The 20,568-nt window shown below is 52.0% G+C and overlaps 2 protein-coding genes across 4 annotated transcripts in view; one reads left to right on the top strand and one right to left on the bottom strand.

Moving 5' to 3' along the window:
* ITGA2 (integrin subunit alpha 2) overlaps positions 1 to 3,967 on the top strand; it is a 79,864-nt gene extending 75,897 nt beyond the window's left edge. The window contains exon 30 of the mRNA XM_037145114.2: positions 555 to 3,967. Within this exon, the coding sequence (XP_037001009.2) occupies positions 555 to 635 (81 nt within the window). The 3' untranslated portion in view covers positions 636 to 3,967. The remainder of the gene's footprint in view (positions 1 to 554) is intronic.
* A 6,180-nt stretch (positions 3,968 to 10,147) lies between these two features.
* On the bottom strand, positions 10,148 to 20,290 carry MOCS2 (molybdenum cofactor synthesis 2). Of its 3 annotated transcripts, none has more exons than XM_053657407.1 (6): positions 20,194 to 20,290; positions 18,857 to 18,978; positions 14,851 to 14,978; positions 13,935 to 14,085; positions 12,989 to 13,112; positions 10,148 to 10,555 (listed from the first exon to the last, which is right to left on the bottom strand). In XM_053657407.1, exons 1-6 carry the CDS (start codon positions 20,209 to 20,211, stop codon positions 10,487 to 10,489), a joined length of 612 nt encoding a protein of 203 aa, XP_053513382.1. In that variant the 5' UTR covers positions 20,212 to 20,290; the 3' UTR covers positions 10,148 to 10,486. The 3 variants fall into 3 exon arrangements, with proteins under 3 accessions (XP_053513382.1, XP_053513383.1, XP_053513384.1); XM_053657408.1 differs by lacking the exon at positions 20,194 to 20,290 and adding an exon at positions 17,391 to 17,535 and having other exon boundaries at positions 18,857 to 18,943; XM_053657409.1 differs by lacking the exons at positions 10,148 to 10,555; positions 12,989 to 13,112; positions 13,935 to 14,085 and adding an exon at positions 17,391 to 17,535 and having other exon boundaries at positions 14,887 to 14,978.
* Positions 20,291 to 20,568: the final 278 nt, after the last annotated feature.

The raw sequence follows: 20,568 nt of genomic DNA, 5'->3' as shown, positions 1-20,568 counted from the left end.
TGTGGCTCAGTGGACTGAGTGCCGACCTGCAAACCAAAGGGTCACAGGTTCGATTCCCGGTCAGGGCACATGCCTGGGGCTAAGGTCCCCAGTGAGGGGTGCAGAAGACACACTGATGTCCCTCTCCCTCTTTTTCCCTTCCCCTCTCTTTAAAATAAATAAATAAAATCTTTAACAAATATACAGGCCCCTCCCCATCACAAGGAAAAGGCTGTGCTGGCTGTGTGCAGAGTCTTCCTCCCGCCCTTGAAAGCAGCAAGGAAGGGTGTCATCTCCTTGGGCCTGTCCACACCTTTCCCCCACCTCCCCTTCTCCCACCTGAAGGTCTTGTTCAACCACAGACAAATACAGCCTGAAACACTGGAGTTGACGCAGTTCAGCTCAGCTCGGGAGTGAATTTCCTCCCTGAAGGGCTGACACCTGGGTAGTCCGTGCATACCACCCCGTCCAGAGCCCCAGCGGTCCCCACTTCAGGGCAAGTGGCAGCCAAGGGAGGCTCAGGCCCCGCCCAGAACGAGCCAGAGATGGTAACACTGTTATACATTGTCCCACAGCTCGGCTTCTTCAAAAGAAAATACGAAAAAATGGCCAAAAACCCCGATGAGGTTGACGAGACGACAGAACTCAACAGCTGATCCCCCGTGAACCTGCCGTGGCCAGGCAGCCTCCCAGCCGGGTCTGCTGTTGGCGCGGATTTAAAACAAAATCCCAGTGTTTTGTAAAGCAGTAGGTGAACTGGCCTGACATTTTATTTTAAGAAAACTGCAGGTCAGTTTGGAAACAAGGAACTGGGGGTGCGGGTGGGGGTTATTTTATACGGAAAGTGATCTTTATCTGGCTGGTCCAGAGCTTACGTTCTAATGTGTGTTGTATCAGAAAGGTGAAATGCTCTCAAACCCGACGTGTCTTAAAGAAAAATGTAACCTTTCTTAGACTTTGGGGGGAAGAGGGGAAAAACTCAACTGTGTAAAATGATTGTTTTTAAGCAGCAACAAAAAAGGTCGATTTGGTATAGAGAGATAATTGCTCGGATATTGATGTTTGGGGGGGGGGAACCCAACAGTCTTGAACCTGCGCTGCTTAATCAAAGTTGTCGCAGAGTTTGTGGGAAAATTTTGTTGACGAACTAGGTAAAATTTGCTATCTTCACACCCCCACCCCTCCCCCCTGGCTTTCCTGCTGTGATGGACTTAGGAAAACCTGGAACAGCTGGAGCAAGCCTCCAGCAGGGGGCGTCTCCGGTTCAGTGGGCCCAGGGAGTTGAGAGGCCAAAGCACAGGAAGTTGTGGCAACATTTATGGTCCGTAGGAGAGCAGCCCGTACCAGGGGAAGCGGCAGGAGACTTCCTTCCTCCTTTTGGGTTCACACTGGCTGCCCTGGCTGGCTGGCTGGTAGGGACCTTCTGAATTTTTCAAAGGGGTCACATCTCTGGCATGTCACCACCTTCCACACCGAACCCCAGGAGCCCCGTCTTCTAGCAGCTCCCCAGCCTGCCTCCTCTCCAGGGGTCCGCGGTGGCCCACCTTCCTCTACCTGTGTCCAAATAGCCATCTCCTTGGGCAGTGGCTCTGCATCGGGGGTGAGGAGGAAGCACCGTCGGTTCGACTCACACACCCGGTGAACTTGGGGGAGCTCTTTTCAGTGAGTGCTAAACAAGCAGGAGCCACAGCTGCAGTGAATTTCTAGCGGCTGGAATGGCGGGCGGCATGAAGAACGCCGGCTGGGCACTTTGCCAGGAGGTACAGAGACAGGTCGGCGCCCCTGAACTAGCCAGAGCGCCTCTGTGCTGTCCCCTTCTGGGGACCTGAACCTCCACAGTGGCGGCTGTCACTTGGGCACGTTTGCTCACAAGCTAGATTCTCTGCCCCCAGGCCTGAGATCTTTCTTACTTGGTTGGGTGGGGACGAGGCCCAGGAGCCCCTGGTTGGAGAAGCCCCCATCGATGCAGACAAGCGGACCTCCTCGAGGCCACCCCACTCCTCCTCTGCACCTTCTTTCCTGGTTCTGAGCGCACCTGTTCTTGTAGGGCGGGGCTGGGGAGGAGGGCGTGGGCAAAGCACTGGGGGAGGTGCCGGGGTTGGGGCCCAACAGGGACGCTCTTGGCTCTAGAAGTCCGGGGTCTCCCCCAAGGTCTGGCTTCCGAAAGAAGTCGGGGGGCGGCAGGTGCTTCCCTGTGTGCACCGGGCCCCGATGCCCTCCTGGTCCGGTCCCCGCCACTCGCAGCTGTGTACGGTTTAATCATTTCTTTGTATTTGCTGAAACACAGAAGAACAGCCACAAGAGGCCAGGGTTTGTAGCCCGCCCGCCATGGTGCTCTCTAGGGAACCGGAGCCCAGTTTTCCTGACAGCAGTTTGGATGAAACCTGTTTCACTGCAATACAACTTTTATTTACCAAATGTGAGGGGAGAAACTGGTCATTAAGCTGATAAAAATGTTTAATAAACTGTGTAACTTCTGTATGTATATACACGTGCTGGACAAAGACTCGGTGGCTTCGGCCTCGCCCCCTGGTGTAAGCACTGGGCCGAGGTCGGTCACGTGTGCCCAGTGGCCGGAGCTCGGGCCAGGCCCGCTGGGGGAGCTGTGCTTGTGGCACGGTTTCCACGAAGCAGCGTGACTCCCGTAAACGGAGTGAAGGAGCCGCTTGTCTGCACCATCTCACACAAGGTCCCGCCTCTCGGGGGGAGGTGCTACTGAGGCGTGGGTGGAGCCGAGTAGCCCTTTCCCGTGGACTGCCCTGCAGGTCTCCGGACATTCAGCGCCGTTTCAGGCCTCTCCCCACCACACGCTGGGACCACCAAGAACCGTCTCCAGGCGTGGTGTCCACCTCCCAGGAGGCAGAATCACCCCGACCGTGACTCGCTGTGACCCGCTGCACCGGCGACGCACAGCCTAAGCGCACAGCCTCTGCCCAGAGCAACGGCCGAGGCTGCCGCTCTCTGCACAGGAGTGTTGCTCGGGCGCTTGGAGGCAGAAGTGACGCTTCATCGGAGAAATATTTCAATTGCTGAAAAAGAAGTTTGTGTTGCTATTTAGCCACATTGCCATCTTGAAACTAAGCAGAGTGCGGGGCTTGAAAGACGCCCTTTTCGAGGGTGCGTTTGGTAAATGGCCTTCAGGCCGGATTTTCCCACCACCTCGAGCTCCTCCCTTTGAAAGCAGTTTGGGAAGGATGCGGAGAGGCGACCCTCGTGTTGTCCATTTCGGCAGGGAAACGAGAACTTCCGGCAGAGATTTTCTTCCAGCTGGCACTGCTGTTTTTATAAAATAGTCAAAATTACTTGTGAACTGTGAAGAGTGAAGAAAACGAAAACCAAAGTATCCTAATCACACAAGTGATTATACTAAACGTTATTACAAGAGGTATAATTTTATACTGTATTTATTCCGACACACAGCAATAAATTCGTGTAGGAAAATCTCATAAATTAAGACGTTATTCAACAGACACCAGGATTCCTGGAAGGAATCTCCTTGTCCGTCTGTGCTGTTTCCGTTTGCACACACAAGATACTTGTACACACGACAGGTGAGGATGATGGCCTTCACGGACCCGCTGTAATCGATCTGAAACACTGACCTTCCAGAGGTAAATGCAAACATAGGGTGAAGTTTGAAACACATAAAAATGTAAACTACTTGGAAACTGAAAGAATGAAAATGTAGCCATTATGTAAATATAAAAATATGATTTTATATGTGCCTGATTCATTTTGGAAAAGTCTATATAAATGTATATATTGCACAACTATATTAGAATTGTATATTTTTAAAAGACACACTGTCTTGGGTACGTTCCTTCAGACATAATGTGTAAACCTGTGGTAAGATGTAATAAGTATATTGTTTTTGATTGACTAGTTTTTGTTTTTTCTCCCCACCAAAAATATGAAAACGAATGTATGTGTGTTTGTACATGAAGTTGTGGAGTTCACTTGATTTCTGAGAAATAAAAATCGAACAGGAGGAGCGATCAGCAAGAATGACTTAAGGGCCTTTCTCCTGCTCAGGTGTGGGGCTCAGGCAGAAAAGCATTACTTAATTGTGCACCACCCTTTCCACACCAAGTTCCTGGATAGCCTTAAAGTGGTTCTGAAAATGATGCTACTGACCTGGGATTTGGAATTTTACGGCTTATGTACTTCACTCTATTGGTCTTACCTACTCAGCGCACATTCTCCACTCAGCAGAAGGGAGGGGCTGGGTCTCCCCCCACACTTTGGGCAGGGACGCCAGGTGTTCCGTGGGGACCTTGAGCCGTCCGCAGAGCTTAGCCTCCAGGTGCCCAGCCTTGGTCCTCAGGTTGCTAGTTACAAAGGGCAGTCTCAGGTGCCGCCCAGAACTATTGTATGCTAACCGGAAGTTTAACAAGATCCCTGATAACTTGGATAATTCCTATTTCACTCAAGTAAATCCTATTACGATCAAGTTCGAGAAGCACCACTCGGAAGCACAGCTTGTCTCTGGACAACGTGGGCTTGGAATAAAGTCGAGAGGAAAAAAAAGGCAGCCAAACAGCCTCGACATGCAAGGACAGCCATCTGCATGGTTGTGTTTTCTAGTTTCAGGAGGAGGCAGGGGGGCTTCAACTTCATTTTTCAGGGTTGGAGGTGCTGGCTGTCACACAAGATGCACCTCAGGCTCACAGACTGGCCGTCGTCAGGATGATGAGTCACCATCTACATCCAGGCACGGACGTCTGGTGTGCAGCGGCCTCTCGCACCCCTCCCCCGCCCCTGCTGAGGCACGCAGTCCCTGGGGCGACCTACTGTGCACCCCACCAGGGCCGTGTCTGGTGTGTGCCGTGCGTGAACACATGACTCCGGACCAAAGGGAGATTAGTTTCTGGTGGTTCTGCCACAGAGAAGGTCTGAGGGGCCGTGAATGCCTTGCATTAAAGTGCCCACTCTGTCCACTTGGAGAACAACCTGATATTTATCCATTTTTCTAAAATTAATTCCTTGTCTTATTCCACATCGTTTTTAAAACTACAAGGAGCATTTTTAAAAGCTCATTGCACCATAACCCTTTAACATTCTAAGTTAGGATACCAATCAAAGATTGAAAACCATCTTATTCAAAATCAGGGACTAATTTCCACTGACAGCTCACTGCAACCTAACTTTAAAAATAAATGGCTATGAACCAAACTGCACTTTTTGGCCTTGTGCAAAATAGAAGTAACCGACTAAAATCTGACTTGCTTTGCTCTTACTGTAGCCCAGGCTCTACTGCCCCCTGCTGGGAGAGCTACCTAACTACATCACACAAATCACCACTGCCTGAACCCAGGTACCATCTGTGACTATACAATATATTCCCTGTGCTGTACTTTACATCCCGTATGTGACATACACAGCTGGGAATCATAGACCAAATCCAGTTTCACCCACCCCTAACCACTGTCCGCTCTGGTAACCACTAGTTTGTTTCCTGCATCTATGAGTGTTTTTAGATTCCATGTGTGAGATCCCACTGTATTTCTCTTTCGCTGACTTGTTTCATTTAGGGAAAATCATACATCTAGTAGGAGGTTACTATCCAAAATAGGTAAGGAGTTTACACATCTTAATATCAAAAACAAAACACGATTAAAAAATGGACAGGGGACTTACCATTTTTCCAAAGAGGATGGACAGATGGCCAACAGGTCTGTGAAAAGATGCTCAGCATCACTACTCACCAGAGAGATGCAAATTAAACCACAGTGAGATAACACCGCACACCTGGCAGAATGGCTTCCGTCAATAAATCAACAAACAAGTGCTGGTGAGGACGTGGAGGAAGGGGACCCTTGTGCACTGTGGGTGGGGTGCAGTCTGGGGCGGCCGCCGTGGAAACCAGTGTGGAGGGGCCTCAATAACTTGCAATGAAACTGCCCTACGACCCAGCAATCCCATTTCTGGGTATTTCTCCAAAGACAGTGAAACACCAACTCGGAAGCTGCTTGCAGCCCGCGCTCTGGGGCCTGGGGCACAGCAGCCGGGGTGTGAAACAACCCAGGGCCCGCCCACCGGGAGGGCTGTCTGGTGCCCGGTGCTCAGTGACTGGGAGCTGCCACCACAGGGCGGGAGCAGGGTGGGGTGGACGAGAAAGGCTGCACCCGCCCACCTGTTCATTTGGCCAGGGCCAGGGGTGTACCTGGAAAGGGTGCTACTGCACAAGCCTTGGGCGTGGCATTTGGGGCACATCAGCAGTGCCTTCTGTTTTTTAGAGGCTTTATTTATTTCACTTTATATTGAGAGAAGGGAGGGACACATCAATTGGTTGCCTCTCACACAACACCCCAACCAGGGACCAGGCCCCAGGCCCCAACCCAGGTATGTGTCCTGACTGGGAATCGAACTGGCGACCTTTTGCTTTTCCAGACGATGCCCAACCCACTGAGCCGCACAGGTTAGGGCTCAACAGTGCTTTGGAGACCATGTGTTGACTGGACACTCTGGTGGCCGAGGCAGAAGTCCCGACCTCCGGAGTTGCTGGAGCCGCGTGATGGAGAGGAACTAACAGAGGAAGCTCACCCTCAGGCAGCGGGAGGCGCCAGGAGAAAAGATAAAGCAGAGTAAGGCCGCAGGACTCCGGAGGAGGCCCTCCAGGGAGCTGACAGGCAATCAGGGACTGAAATGACATGCAGAGCCGACTGGGAGGGCGTTCTCCGAGGACAGGTGGAGGTCCTGTAACAGGGCGCAGCCAAGAGGGGGGGCCCCCCAAAAAGGGATTTGGAATGGGGTCCAGAGCTCAAGGTGTCCAAGAAATGTTAGAAAGACATATAATATGTCCTCTCCCCTTCCCCCTCCAAACAGGTGTCAGCAATTGGCGGAAGGGACACATGGAGCAGGGCCATTGAGAGCTGTTTTGTTTGCACAGCAACAGTTTTGCAGCTAACCCCTTGAATGGTCATTTAACACATCTATAACCTTTAACTGGTTTCATGGATATGTTAAATAGCTGTGGCCATGTTTTGAGCCAAGGAGAAGGGAGTGACTTCCACCCAGGATGTAATTGGGAGGCAATACCCCCTGCTTACAGCACCTGCGTGAGAGCTTGGAGTTGATTGGCTCTACACCATGGGGCCACACCTGCCCAGACTGAATACGGCAGCCCAGTAAAGCTGGGAGGATACAGGGAATCCTGGCAGGTGTAGCCAATTGTGGGAAAAGTTGGAAATGGGGCTGCAAAGGAGGACTGGCGTGGGGATTTAAAACGCAGATGCAGCAGCCATTGGAGGAGGATCACGCACTTCTGCCAGAGTGGGGACGTTCGTAGCCATGTGAGAAGAGAAGAACCATGCGGTTTTGGCCAGAGTGGGTACCCCGCAGCTCTGGTAGAAGAGGACCACACGGCCTTGGGGTGCTCCCTTTTGCCATGTGGCCTGGGAAGCAGCAGAGACTTTGCCTGGAAGAAGGTGAAAGAACTCTTGCCAGTGGACCATGAGAAGGTGCCACATGGCTTTGGATTAATCGGAGATCCTGCCCGGATGGCGACACAGCTGACGGTACCAGCGGCATGAAACACGATGTGTGCTTCTTTTCCTGAGATACGGTACCCGGAGTTAGGATGGGGGAGAGGGAAGTGCTGTGGGTGTGTGTCTGTGGTTATCCTAAAGGACTTTGATATCTTAATGGGGACGTTGGGTCACTGCTTTAAGTCTGTGTATAGCTTTAAATAAACCTTTCCTTTCCTTTTCACAAATCTCTGGCATCGAGAGATGTTTTTCCTCTGGCAATGGACAGACGAGCCCAGTAGGCATTAGTATACTGTCCTCGGGAGGGGCCCCTGTTGCTCTGTAGCAGTTTTTAGCATCCCTGGGTGGGCCAAATATTGCCCCCTCCTTGGACCTCTGTCTGTAACAATCCTACGGCAGAAGCAGCCTCCAGGTACCAGCTGGGATCCTGAGTCAGAGGAGGTCAGAGGGGAGTAGGGTGCAGTGGGCCGGTGGGCTGGAGGCCAGGTGAGGACTCAGTCCCAGGATCTGATTGGCTACCAGGAGGTCCCTAGGATATGAAATGACCTACGTGGGAGACAGAGCAGGGGACAGGTCAGCTGGCCGCAGTGACATTCCAGAGCGAAGCGGCGGTGCCCTGGACAGCAGTGGCCGAACTCAAAAGTGTCCCTGAGTCCGTTTTGTGATTCTCCGGGAGCTTCAGGCAGGATTCTGGGACCGAGACCCAAGCTACTGGCTGCTCACAACTTACTGGGAATGCACCTCAGCAGCCCACCTAAGGGACAACGATTCCCGCAAACTCAGAAAATACACCTGCTGTTACCGTCAAAGAGGATAATGTTACCTTCCTTTTTCTACCTATTGAAAGGTACTTAGAATGTAAGTGATTTCAATTTCCCTCTTCTTAAGGGAGCTCACCTGGCTATGATACCCGGCCACAGTTCCAGGAGGACTTTGAAACCCCACAGGCAACCTGCTTAGAGGGTTTTGTTTTTTTTAACTGCTCTTCTACTAATTACTCCAGCAGTTAAGCTGCAGACGGGAGAGCCGTGTCAGGACGCCTCCAGCCCCTCAGTGTCTCAACCACCAGTGAGCTCCGCCCTCCTGAGAAATCGGGATCAGTGGAGACCCCCTCTGGCCCAGGGCGAGCGCCCAGCGCTCCAGCACACCCCCCACTGCACTCCTGAATGGCGCTGGAGACTGAGGAGCAGAACAGTGTGTCCCAGACACAGAGGACAGCCCCCTTCGTGAAGGCCGCAGTGTTTAAAAACACGTTTGAAGAGTGTTTTGTTTCTTAAAAAGATAATTACCTCCAATAAAGAGGTATGTGAGAAGGAAACGTGGGAATGGAAAAGCCCAAAATCCACATACACCTGATGTTCACGTCTGTGACATAATAACCACATTAACGACAGGGTACAGAATCCTGGGAATAGCTACAGCCGGCCAGGAGGGCCACGGTAATGTGCCTTTAGAAGTTAGAACTGTCTCTGTTCTCAGGCTGGGGCGGGTGGGCTGGAGTTCGGTGGAAGGGAGGAAGCAGCACTGATTCAGTGGCTGGGGCCAGGCTGGGCCACTCCCTGGGGAAGGGAGTGGTCGGTGGGCTGTGTCTGCCTGTGGCTCTTCCAGCTCCGCCTCTGGACAGGCGGAGGAAGGGGTCCGGTTCACCGGGGGCCGCTGGTGCCAGCGTGGCTGTCCTGTGTCTCCCGGGTCAAGACGAGGTGCAGACCTTCCCCGTGGTGAGTGGGGTTGGTGGACAAGGACCCCTAGGGGATGCCCGGCAGCCGACAGGCCTTTGGCGTGAGCTGAAAAAAATGGATTCCCATGTAAAAAATGTCTCACTGGAGGTAACAAATGATGTTGGCAAAAGTACCGCCAACCTAAGTGTCGGAAAGGACAGCCTCTATTCCCGACGCACATGATGCCATCTTTGAGGTGGTGTCAGCTGCCGGAAGTGACGTCAGTGCCTGATGACTAAGGCCTACAGCACACGGAGCTGTGAGGCCAGCACAGGCGACCCAGCAGAGGCTGGGCCTTTGCTTCGTATAAAGATCTTGCAGAAGGTTGTTTGTCCACAATGTAGCTGATGACCGTGCTCACAGGCAGCCAGAGGGAGCACTGCCTGCAGGTGCTGTAATTAACCACCACGTGACTCCGTTTGAACCGGTTGGGGGTCGAGTCGGAAGCATCAGCCAACATAACACAAAGGAACCTGGTGCTCGGCAGTGTGCCCGGAGTTACAGCACTTTCATGCTGATTTGTGTATTGATACAAAGTAACAATGAAGATATGATAAGTAATGGTAAAGTGACAGATTCTGAAATACTACAGATTTCATTATTATAAAATGCATGTTTTAAGCATTATCAACTTAATTTAAAATTTTTTAATTATTTATTTTTAGAGAGGAGACAGGCAAGGAGAGGGAAACATCAGTGTGTGGCTGCCTCTTGTGCGCCCCCTACTGGGGACCTGGCCTGTAACCCAGGCATGGGACCTGACTGGGAGTCAAACCGGCGACTCTCTAGTTCGAAGGCTGGCACTCAATCCATTGAGCTACACCAGCCAGAGCTTATTACTTAATTTTAAAAAAGAGAAAAATACTGCTTTTAAACGTTGTTAATCATGTGTTTATTTGGTTTATTTTTTAAATATAGAAATTCTAAAAATACAAGGAGACTCTCAGATAATGACTCTGTACACCCTGCAGTCCTGCCACCACTCCCGTGACACTTCCTGTAACAGTGACGTCACAGGCTGGGAGGGGGGTGGGGTGAGTTCCGGGACAAGCTCAGTGGGAAGGGGCCACAGGGCAGTGAGTCCAGCAACAAGGAGAACATAGCCACGGAATGATCCGTCTGCCACGGATGCCTTCCCTTGCGTTGAAGTCATTCTTCCACCCCCCCGAAGCCGGTCCTGTCTCTAGTTCCGGCACAGAACCTCATCCTAAACTCGCTTGACTTCTGCAGAAGAGAACTGGAAACAGGATCGGAGATGAGTTTACCCAATGTAAGCGTTAGCGCTCTAAACACGGACGCCAGTCACTCGCTGGTGGCCCAGAAGCATTCTTTGTTTCTCTTCCAGGACGATGATGACTCCTCATACATTTCCTAAAACAGAAGCAAAACAGGTGTTCAAAACAAAGCATTTAAATAAGCACAGACGCATCTGCACAATGAAGGCAAATGCGTATCACAGCTACTCACACCCGCTCCTCCTGCAGCAACGCAGCGGGCGTTTAGGTGAGGACTGAGCGCAGCGAAAGGAGGAACATGTTCCCGCTCACGGACGCCCAGCCCAGCAGGAGAAACGGCAGGTGAGAAGCCTTAACAAGGCAAGGGGTGACCGCCGGGCAGAACAGACCTTGAGTTCCCCTGGCAACAGCACAGGGGACAGTCTGGGCAAGGTCACACAGAGAGAGTGGGTGGGGGTTGGTTGTAAACACTTTTTCTTTCCACACACTCATCCCACTCCCACATTTTCTGAACACGCTGCTCCAAGGGCGGAAGGGGTGGCTCCGCCAGCTGGGAAGTCGGGGCCACCTGCAGAAGGTCCCCAACGGGGCGGGCTGCTCCAGAAGCGGGTGCCCTCCCTCCTGCCCCTCCCCTGCTGCTCTCCAGGCCTGGGCCACGACTGGAACCAGACAAGCACTGAGGCAGTTTCTAGAAGGCAGAGGAGTAAGAAGCACTTTCTCATCTTACTCTCCAGTCGGTTCCTGTTCTGCAGGAAGGAACCCAAATCGGTCCTTCTCTGAAACCTGCACCCAAATAACGGGGGGCTGCCCCTCTCATCGGCTCTCTGTGGGCTGGTGGTCCCTCTGCCCCTGCCCCCAGGCTTGCAACTTGTTCTGGGACGCTTTCTGGCCCTGCTCTCTGTTGGGAACCGCTCTGCCTGGTTTCAGGAGTTGTAACTGCCCCCCATGGCTAAGGCTGAGTGAGCAACCTCCGGAATGTGAGCCACTATGGAGACAAAGCTTGTCTCTGGTAGCAAACGCTGCCTCTGCTCCACGCCCCCCCCAGCCCCCAAAGCATGGTCCACGTCCATGACGGGTACCCCTCACAGAGGGGCAACCTAAGTCAGACTCGATCACCTGGAGGCCATCATGGAAGGACTCAGGGGGCTGCAGCAAAGAGCAATGGACTCTCGCCCCCCCCCCCACCCGGCTATGTGACATAGCCCAAGTCCCCATTTCCATCTGGGAGAAGCGCTTCCTCGCTCTAATCCACTTAAGCCTAAAAACCTGTGATGGGAAAGGCGGTGCAGCCCTGTGCTGGAAAGGGCGGGTTCTCCGGGTGATCAGGCCTAAGGAAGAATATGTAAAATCCTGTGAAACCTGCTTTGTTTAGAATGCTCTCATTTAAATGATTAGGGTCCAAGCAAGAAGTTTGTTCCTCAGAGTTTTATGGCTTTTTAGCCATCTGACTGAGAATAAGCCCTCATAGTTCTTTAAATGCTGTCTATTGTTTGATCCTTACCTGTATTCTTGTGCAAACGAACCCAATAAAAGCCCCTTGAGGAAGGGGCTCTTGGCCCTTCTCCTTTGAGGGATCGGCCACCTTTCCTCCCCAAGCAGATCACGTCTTGGTAGTTTCACTTTCAACCGTGGTGGATGGGGGAGACTTTGCAGGCAAAGTTGCCCCCACAGCTCTCTCCAGGGACCCGTGACAACTCTATGGGCACCGGGGAGCCCGGCACACAGCAGCCTAGGCCAAGCTGCCCTGAGACAGTGTCCCTCCATACGTCACGTCTGCTAACCCCCCGCTGACCCTTATGGCAATGAGCCGAGGTTTTGTTGCAGGAAGCAGGACCACCAAACCCCACAGACCCCGACTCGGGGTCCAGCTGGCCTCCCCACAGGCTCTGTCCCTCCGGTCCCCGCTCTGCCAAGCAGCTCACACACTCCAAGCTTTGTGACAGCTTCATGGCCGCGGGCAAGCCGACCGCCTGGACACACAGCACAGCCCCACTGTCCCTGTCACCGCAAGCGGGGCAGAGATGAGGCAGCCTCCCATGTCCCCTGGGGGCTCTGCTGACCCAGAGGACTGTCGGCGCTCACGGGTGGGCTGGACGTGCAGACGGAAAACACGGCACGGCGTCCTAGATGACGCATCTCTGAATGCGCTCACTGCGCATTTTCTCCGAGGAGGCCACACCCCACCCTTTCCTGTCCAGGGGGTGAAGCTCTAGGACGTTCTTCTGCCTCGAGGAATCTGTTTTAGCCTCAGTAGCTACATGTTATCCCACTCTCCAAAGAGAAGACCCCTGCATTCCAGAGGGTCCTCATCCAGAGCAATAGTCCGGGTGAGGCATTTCCCCCTGTGGGGGCCGACGCTGGGCCACGCACTTGGGGGGTATACTTTTCAGGCCTAAACCACCCTGGAAAAAAGCTGTTACGCAAACACCCTATTTCACAGATAAAGAAAACGAGATTTTACAGAGTCAGGAAGACCCACGAGTACACACACGATGTGAATGTGCTCTTACCCCACCCTCAAAAATCCCAGGGAAAAACCACACATAAAACGGACACCTTCCCAACGCACCTTCTTCCATATGGGCACCCTGGCTTTCAAAGCGTTGATGGCGTAGCTCAGGGCCTCGAGGGACGCAGCCCTGTGGGCCGAGGACACGGCGATGATGACGCTGGCTTCCGACACGGGCACTAGGCTGTGGCGAGACACAGGGGGCGGTCACCACCTTCTCTGAAGCGGCAAGTTAAAGACTCCACTGCACGTAAAAAATATCCAGAGACACACTCTTGGAACTAACACCCACTGCTCCTGTACCCGAACACCCAGCCCCATCGGAAAATGGACGGAGCACAGAACTTACCCCGCGGCACTGAGCGGAGGGGCCGCTGAGGCTGCGGCTGCGCTGTGAGCACCCGCCCACCCGCCAGACCCGAGCGACAGCAGCGGGAGGAAAGGGGCCCTGCACTGACTCGGCGCGTCTCTGCTCAGATGAGGTGCAGGGTGAGCTGGAGAAGCGGTCACCTAGTGCCGAGTGCAGCACGGACTTTCAGATATTGAATAGTGACAGTACATAATGGAATCGCTAACATTAATTATTCATGAAATCAGTCATCGATAACACAGTAGTAACTGACTGACTATGACACACACGGTCTTGATCGCTGGGCTCTTTTTAAAGCCCCAAACTCCACTCTTCTTAGTGGTACATAAAGGGAAACTAATTTAATGACTTCAGAGGCATTTACATTAGAAATTGTTTTTCTTAATAGGCTGTTGTTATATAAAGAATCCAGATGACAAAAACGGTTGTTAAAAGGCCTCAGGACCTGGGCACATGAGCACCAGCTATTTATTCAGCTCGGGGCCCCAGGGTCCCACACGCCTGGGCACTGTCGCAGCACCAGGAGCTCCCCACGTGTCCCCACGTGTCCCCATGTGTCCCAAGGGACACGGCCGGCACAGGGGCAGGCGGCAGCAGCGACGACGCGCAGCCCCTCGGCTGGCGAGGTGGCCTCACCCGAGTCTGTGGAGCACGGCCACGTGCCTGACGGGCCACCTCCGCCGCAGGTCCCTGCAGAGTCTGCGGACTTCGTTCTCCGCCATCGGCACGTAGGCTTCGTACTCTAAGCTAACAACTCTTTTACCTTCGAAGTTGTTTCTTGTGGTCCCTAAAGAAAAAAAAAATTAAACTAAGGTTTCTCCTTATAATAAAAATTGCACATTCATAGAACAAAAAAGGGTTATTTTTGATTAGACAAGGAGCATACCAATTTGTCTAAAAATTACTTTGAAACATTCTAAAAATGAAAATGATGAGAAAAACAAAAGCTAATTTTCACAAAGATAAGAAATTAAAATGCACCGACCAAGCAAGCCAATGGAGACATGTACAAACCGGGACGTATTTCTTTCCCGGCAGCATTTGGTACCTCAGAGGAAAATATTATGGCTCTGGCTGGCGAGGCTCGGCTGGTGGGGCATCGTCCTGCACACCAAAAGGTTGCGGGTTCGATCCCCAGAAGGGGAGCTTGTGAGAGGCAACCAATCAATGTTCCCCCCACCCCCTCTCTCCCTTCATCTCTCTAAAAGCAATGAAAAAAACGTCCTCAAGTGAGGATTAAAAAAAGGGGAGAAAAACATTATGGTCCCGGGATTATCCTGAAGTTATTACCATCACCGTGTTTCCCTCAGTGTTTGGAAAATACAGAATTTTCTCTGCTAATAATGACTCCTACCCTGCTCTGATTATGCCTGTAACGTGTTAATCTAAAGATTACTAAAACTGAACAGGAGCTGAACCCCTTTCTACCCACGGGTCACCACGGCTCACTGCTCCGTCTCTGAAAATCCTGCAAGAACCCCGCGTTTCTGGAAGCTCCTGCGGCCTCTGCTGCCTCAGCCATCAGCAACTCAGGGACGTCCCCCGAACTCACCCACAAACAGGGACACTGCACCGCAGCAGGGGGAGGTCACCAACCGCGAGGCATCTTCGACAGACAGCTTCTCAGTGGTGAATTTTACTATATCTTTACATTTCTCTTCAGCTGCGTTCATGTCTTTCCTAGGAATGAGACAGTAATAAACCTTAACAGTGGTAACAGGGGCAAAACGCCAACTTACAGACTGCGTTTCAACGCACAGTTTCCTACATGAGCTGAGTTAGGAGGCACGGTTCGATCTGCGTGATAAAAATCAGTGTAGGGTTTTGGCGAAGCGGTACTATTTATCAATATCCCAAATGAATCAAGTGTGAAAGAAATGAGAATTTACCTTTAACACGATCACTTAAGACGTGATCTCGTTCACATGCCAATTTCTCCGCAGTTCTGGAACTGCCACTCTGTCTCCCATCAGGGCGCCGTCCCGACCTCGACACCCTCATCCACAGGCGCCTCCCCCATAACCACTCTCCACCCGCAGCACCCCTAGAACTGCAGTGGGGGGGGAGCGCACACATGGCCCCCCACAGGGACTCAGCGAAGCCACCCAGGAAATACAAGGAGAACTGCAGGCCCTTCACCAGCTCTCCTCTCTTCACTCATTCAGCATTTGGTGCACGCTCGCTCCCGATACAGCCAGGACAAAGACTTGGTCCCCACACTCGGGGGGGCCCCCTGCAGAATGAGGGAAACCAAGAGATGGGCAGCATTACGAGTAAGGCTCAGAGAGGGCCGGGGGCCGGGCCGGGTTCTTTAAGGTGAGAGGACACAGGGAGGCCTCTCTCTAGAGCTGATGCTTACAGTCCACACCTGCCCGCGCCACCGACCAGCAGAGACAGAGGGAATGACAAAGGCCAGGCTCTGGGACAGGAAAGAGCATGGTGTGCCCCAGAAACTACGGGGAGGCTCGTAGCCCCGTGAACAAGGGGCAGGATGGACAGACGGGCGGAGGCCGGGCAGGCAGGTGGAAGCGCACGGGCCACCGGCAGCCTGGATGGAACCCTACATCCCAAGAGCAGGCTGGCAGGAGCCGAGGGTGCACTCACGCTGGCTCCAACCAGGGCACCTCACTAAACCCGCCGCACTGCTCCCCCATCTGCACGGCTCTGGAAGAGGGACCAGCGAGCACCCCGGCACCACGGATGCCCGACGCTCCACTCCTGCACACGCCGCCTGGCCCCCTCCGCCCCCTCTGGCAGTGAGATGCAGGTAACCCGAACACAGTCTGAGAACTTCACACGGCACCATGTTCCCACAGCGCGACTCCATGAGGACACAGTTTCCAAAACGACACACCTCCAGGCCCCTCAGACCCCCTCCAACAACCCACCGGGGGGCTGAGTAAACTTCCTAATCCTTCCAAAGAGCAGCTCCAATCACACACTGGCAACTTCAAGAGCGGCCCATCGTTTTCTGAATAAATTCCAAAGCCCCCCAAATAGCATTTTTCTAAAATTGTGCAGGTGATAAGGTGACCACAGCTCCCGAATAAGACAGACACCTGTCCAACAAGGAATTCTTCTCGTATTTCTACACAGTACGACTCAGAAGGCTCCAGTCTCACGGACACGCTGGGCATTTGCTTCCCAGTCTTTATTCACTTTGCAGGCACCGCGCTCCAGCAGGGGGCGGGGAGAAGAGGGAGGAAAAATACTCAGGTGCCCTCGGCTTGCTCCTTCCTTTAATGAAACCAAGGTTGTACCACTGAGGATGATATTTACTCCTGATTCTGGAGAAAAACCCTAACAAATTCAAACAGTTTTCCTTCACTCCTAACCTAGCCAAGTTTCTCACTGGGCACGACTGCTCATTTCTACAGTATTTACTCTGTGGCCAACAGTAAAGACAGCTCATTCTGTCTGTCTGGACTGTCCCAACAGATGCCCTCACATGTCACCCAACTCAGACGTGGCCTGCGCTGCCTGGGAAGACAGAGACACGGCAGAGTCCTGGGGCCACCTGCAACGCAGCTGTGAAAATACAGCTGTTCTTCACTTGGACACAAAGGCCCTGGACATGGATGTAGGCGCAGCGACCCTGTTCCTTCCTGGTTCTGCAATTTTTCCCCATTTCTGCCCAGGAGCGCTGTTACCTAGACCGATAAACACATTCGTGAAAAAGTACACAGAGAGTCCAATAGTCTGAGCTCTCTGTTGGCTCTGCCACTTACTAGCTCCGTGATTACTGACGAGTTTTGCAGTTTCTCTAAGTCTCGGTTTTCCCCCCTGAAAAATAGGGACCTTAGTGCTCCGGCACCCGACACAGTGCCTGGCACACAGTGAAAGGTTGACAAGCCACGTTAAGTGAACAGGATGAACACATCCAACCGGCATCAACCGCCTACAGGGAGCTGATGTCAGCACGACACCTGGGCATGTGAGAGTCCGCGGGCACCGACGGAGGGCTGCGCTTTAACCGGGAGCTGCCGCAGACAGACTCACAGAGACCATGCGGCAAAAGTGAACTGCACGCAGGTCCCACCGCCTGCTGACCCCTCTCCTGAAGACCAGGGCAGAAAACCGGGTCTCACATACTCGGTGGGCTCCAGAGCGCTACCCTCCACTGATGGGGGGGATGACGGCGACTTCGTCTCCTGGCTGAAGCAGGAGGAGCTGATCTCCCAGCTCGACATACTCTTGACGGACAGCCAGGATCACCTGGTTTCTGACATCAGCCAACCTGGAAGGAAGCAGGCGTGACAAGAGGTGTCAGTGCCGCGTCAGACGGCAAATGCCTTGGCTGCCATGAAAGATACTACAAAACATCACTTCCTGAAGCGGTGCCTGCGGAGGTGCTCGTGGAGGTAACACCTGCTACAGAGAAAGGACAGTCCCCTGAAGAACATGTATTTTCACTACAAAAAACACACTAAACTGCTAACAACCCCTTACTGGATGATGTGTGTCTTGGGAAATTAAACAAACAAAAAAACTAGACTGAAGACAACATTCAGACCCAGTCCAAAAAAAAAAAAAGAAAACGGAAAAATTCCTCATTCGGGACCCTTCTGAGTATACAAGTATCCTAAGTGCACCCTGGAAGTGCCCCCTACGCCAGCCATCTCCCAGCAGGTTAGAGGTTACAGGTAAAGTGGGACAAAGGTCCCACCATGTGTCATTGATTATTAGGGCACTTTAAGAGCAACTTAAAATTAAAAATAAGTATTTTTCCTCTTCCTTAAAATATTTTATTTCTTTTTAGAGAGGGGAAGGAGAAAGAGAGGGAAAGAAACATCAATGTGTAGTTGTCTCTCAGGCGCCCCCAACTGGGAGCCTGGCCTGCAACCCAGGCATGTGCCCTGACTGGGAATTGAACCAGTGACCCTTTGGTTCGTAGGCTGGCACTCAATTTACTGAGCCACACCAGCCAGGGCAGTTTTTTCTTTTGAACAAACATTATGGAGTATCTTTTACATGTTAAACATTTATATGGACTTTTGTGACGCTACTAATATTCCTAACACCTTCAAATAGGCCACTTTTATCATTTGTTCCAAAAAAGAACTTGCGGTAGGAACAATAGCAGTAAAATTACCAGGAATTTCAATACCAGGAAAAACCAACTATTGCAAAACACAAATTCAGCAGTGGCTAGGGTTTACCTCTCATTTTTCTTTTAATCTTAGACATTTCTATTTTGACTTCAAGTTTAAAGCACATATTTTTAACAGGATTTGTAACAAGTTCACTTAACATTATAAAAATGCAAAATCTACATTTCCAATAGTTTGCAAATTACAAAAGCGAATATAATCATGTCCCTTTGGGAGTATCTCAGCTGTTTTTTTTTTTTTTTTTTCAGTAAAATACCTTTAAATGTCCTTAAGGAGTAGTGCATTTTTAAATACTAGAATTTTCATTTTCAGTGTAGTTCCAGAGAAATAGAACTAATGACCCTTCTGACGTTAAGAAAATCAAAATTGTTTTTTAACTTTATCATTTATTCATTTACACATTTTTTAAATATTACAAACGGTTAATCTCTGTCTTCGTTTAACTACCCTGGGTGTCGAGCCTCTATTGCTTCCCACAGCTGCAACGCCTTTATTTCCTGTGGCACAGAAATGGTCTCCGAGCGAATCCCCGTGATTTCAGCACTCCTTGCGAAGTACAGCACTTCCACCTGCAAGGGAGAGAATGCTCTTCATGGCGCCTCACAGTCCTTCCCGGGCTGCCGGCGCTGAGCTTTGTTTTCCAAATGCAGTGGTTTTTATCCAAGACAAATTTTGTAAGTTAGAGAAAATTAAGTCGCCCATAAAAATGTCAGTGTATCTCCAAGTTCCAATTGTGAAAAATGTTTGTGTGTGAAGCACAATTCACACTAATTTTGGAATTCTCTTTAGTTTTACAGACGTCATCATGCTGAAGCTAAAGCCCTAACGCTAGAGTCAGTGCAGCGAGATGGGTCTTCAGCTGACATGAAATTCTAGCAGTGAACACGTGTCAAAGTGAAGAGATGAATTACTCAAGTAAATTACAAAAAAAAAAAAAAGTGAAAAACATGTCTATCAGGCTGTCACCTGACCTTTGAATCCAGTCTGTGCCGCACTGAGCCCAGCTGGCTAGGGCCAAGTTATGCAACTGACCCACCCCCGACATTTATATCAAAGATGGTGCGTCTGAGATACAGGTTAAACCGGCATTTCCTGCCGGAACGAATCTGCCGTGGCCAGTCTGGTATCTAAGGGATTGCCGGGTGATAGGGCCCACCTGACCTCGGTGCGCGCTATTCTCTACCAAACAATCGGAGGTTTGCAAATGCACAGAGAGAACCCGTCACAAGAATGCCAAAAGGGCGTATCTTTCGCGGGGATCAGCTTGTAAAGTTGATCAGGGGTCCCAAGCCCGCGGCCGCGAGCAAACTTACCTGAGCCCCACCTCTTGTGTCCTTTGCCCGCTCCCCCTCCCCACCCGCGTCTTCCACAAAACCGGTCCCTGGTGCCAAAAAGGCTGGGGACCGCTAAAGGAGATGACTGTCTGACCACTACCTACAGACCTGAACCTAACGCAAAGTAACTTGGAATGTAAACTGCAATTGAAAAATAAAATTAAGTGACCTAGGTACACACTCTCTGAAACAAAAGAAAGAAAGAAAAGAGAGAGAATGAGTGTCTTTTAAAATAAAACTTGTCTTCGTCCAGACGAATACCCTCAAACAGGGGCAAAGGTCAAGGGTGCCTGACGGATCCGGGCGCCGGGAACTGGGTGGGACCTGCGCTGGGGCCCAGACTCCGAGGTCGGGAAGGATCGCAGCCGCCCGGTGCTCGAAGGGGAGGGTGCCGGGGTTGGAGAGGGACGGAGTGGAGCGCCCCTGTCCAGGAGGGGCTCTCACCCTTACCTGACACTGCCGCACCATCCCGCCTGAGGTCCCGGGTCCGGGACCCTGACCGCGGAGGCGGAGACGCAGGTTCGCCAACCGCGCAGGCGCACCTGAGGCTCCGCCCGTCCGTCCGCCCGCCACAGGCGTGCGCACAACTAGCCCCGCCCCTCCTGGGCACAACTAGCTCCGCCCCCGGCCCGAGCAGTTCCGGCAGCCGGATCCGCGGGATAGTTTTGCTTCCACTCGCTAGTGGGTTGCGAAGGCAACGCGAGCTAAAGGTGTCCGGAGATGGGACCGGGAGTGATCGTGTGCGCGCGCCTCGGCAGACAAGATGCGAGGCGTGGGACAGCGGACGGGGCTCTCCTGGATATTTAGCACCTGCGTTAGGAAGCT

The sequence above is a fragment of the Artibeus jamaicensis genome, unplaced genomic scaffold (assembly GCF_021234435.1).
Source record: "Artibeus jamaicensis isolate MK-2021 breed Jamaican fruit bat unplaced genomic scaffold, CSHL_Jam_final scaffold_369, whole genome shotgun sequence".
In the NCBI taxonomy this organism is placed as follows: domain Eukaryota; kingdom Metazoa; phylum Chordata; class Mammalia; order Chiroptera; family Phyllostomidae; genus Artibeus; species Artibeus jamaicensis.
The sequence above is the reverse complement of the archived record's forward strand: the minus strand, read 5'-3'. Positions and strand labels throughout refer to the sequence as shown.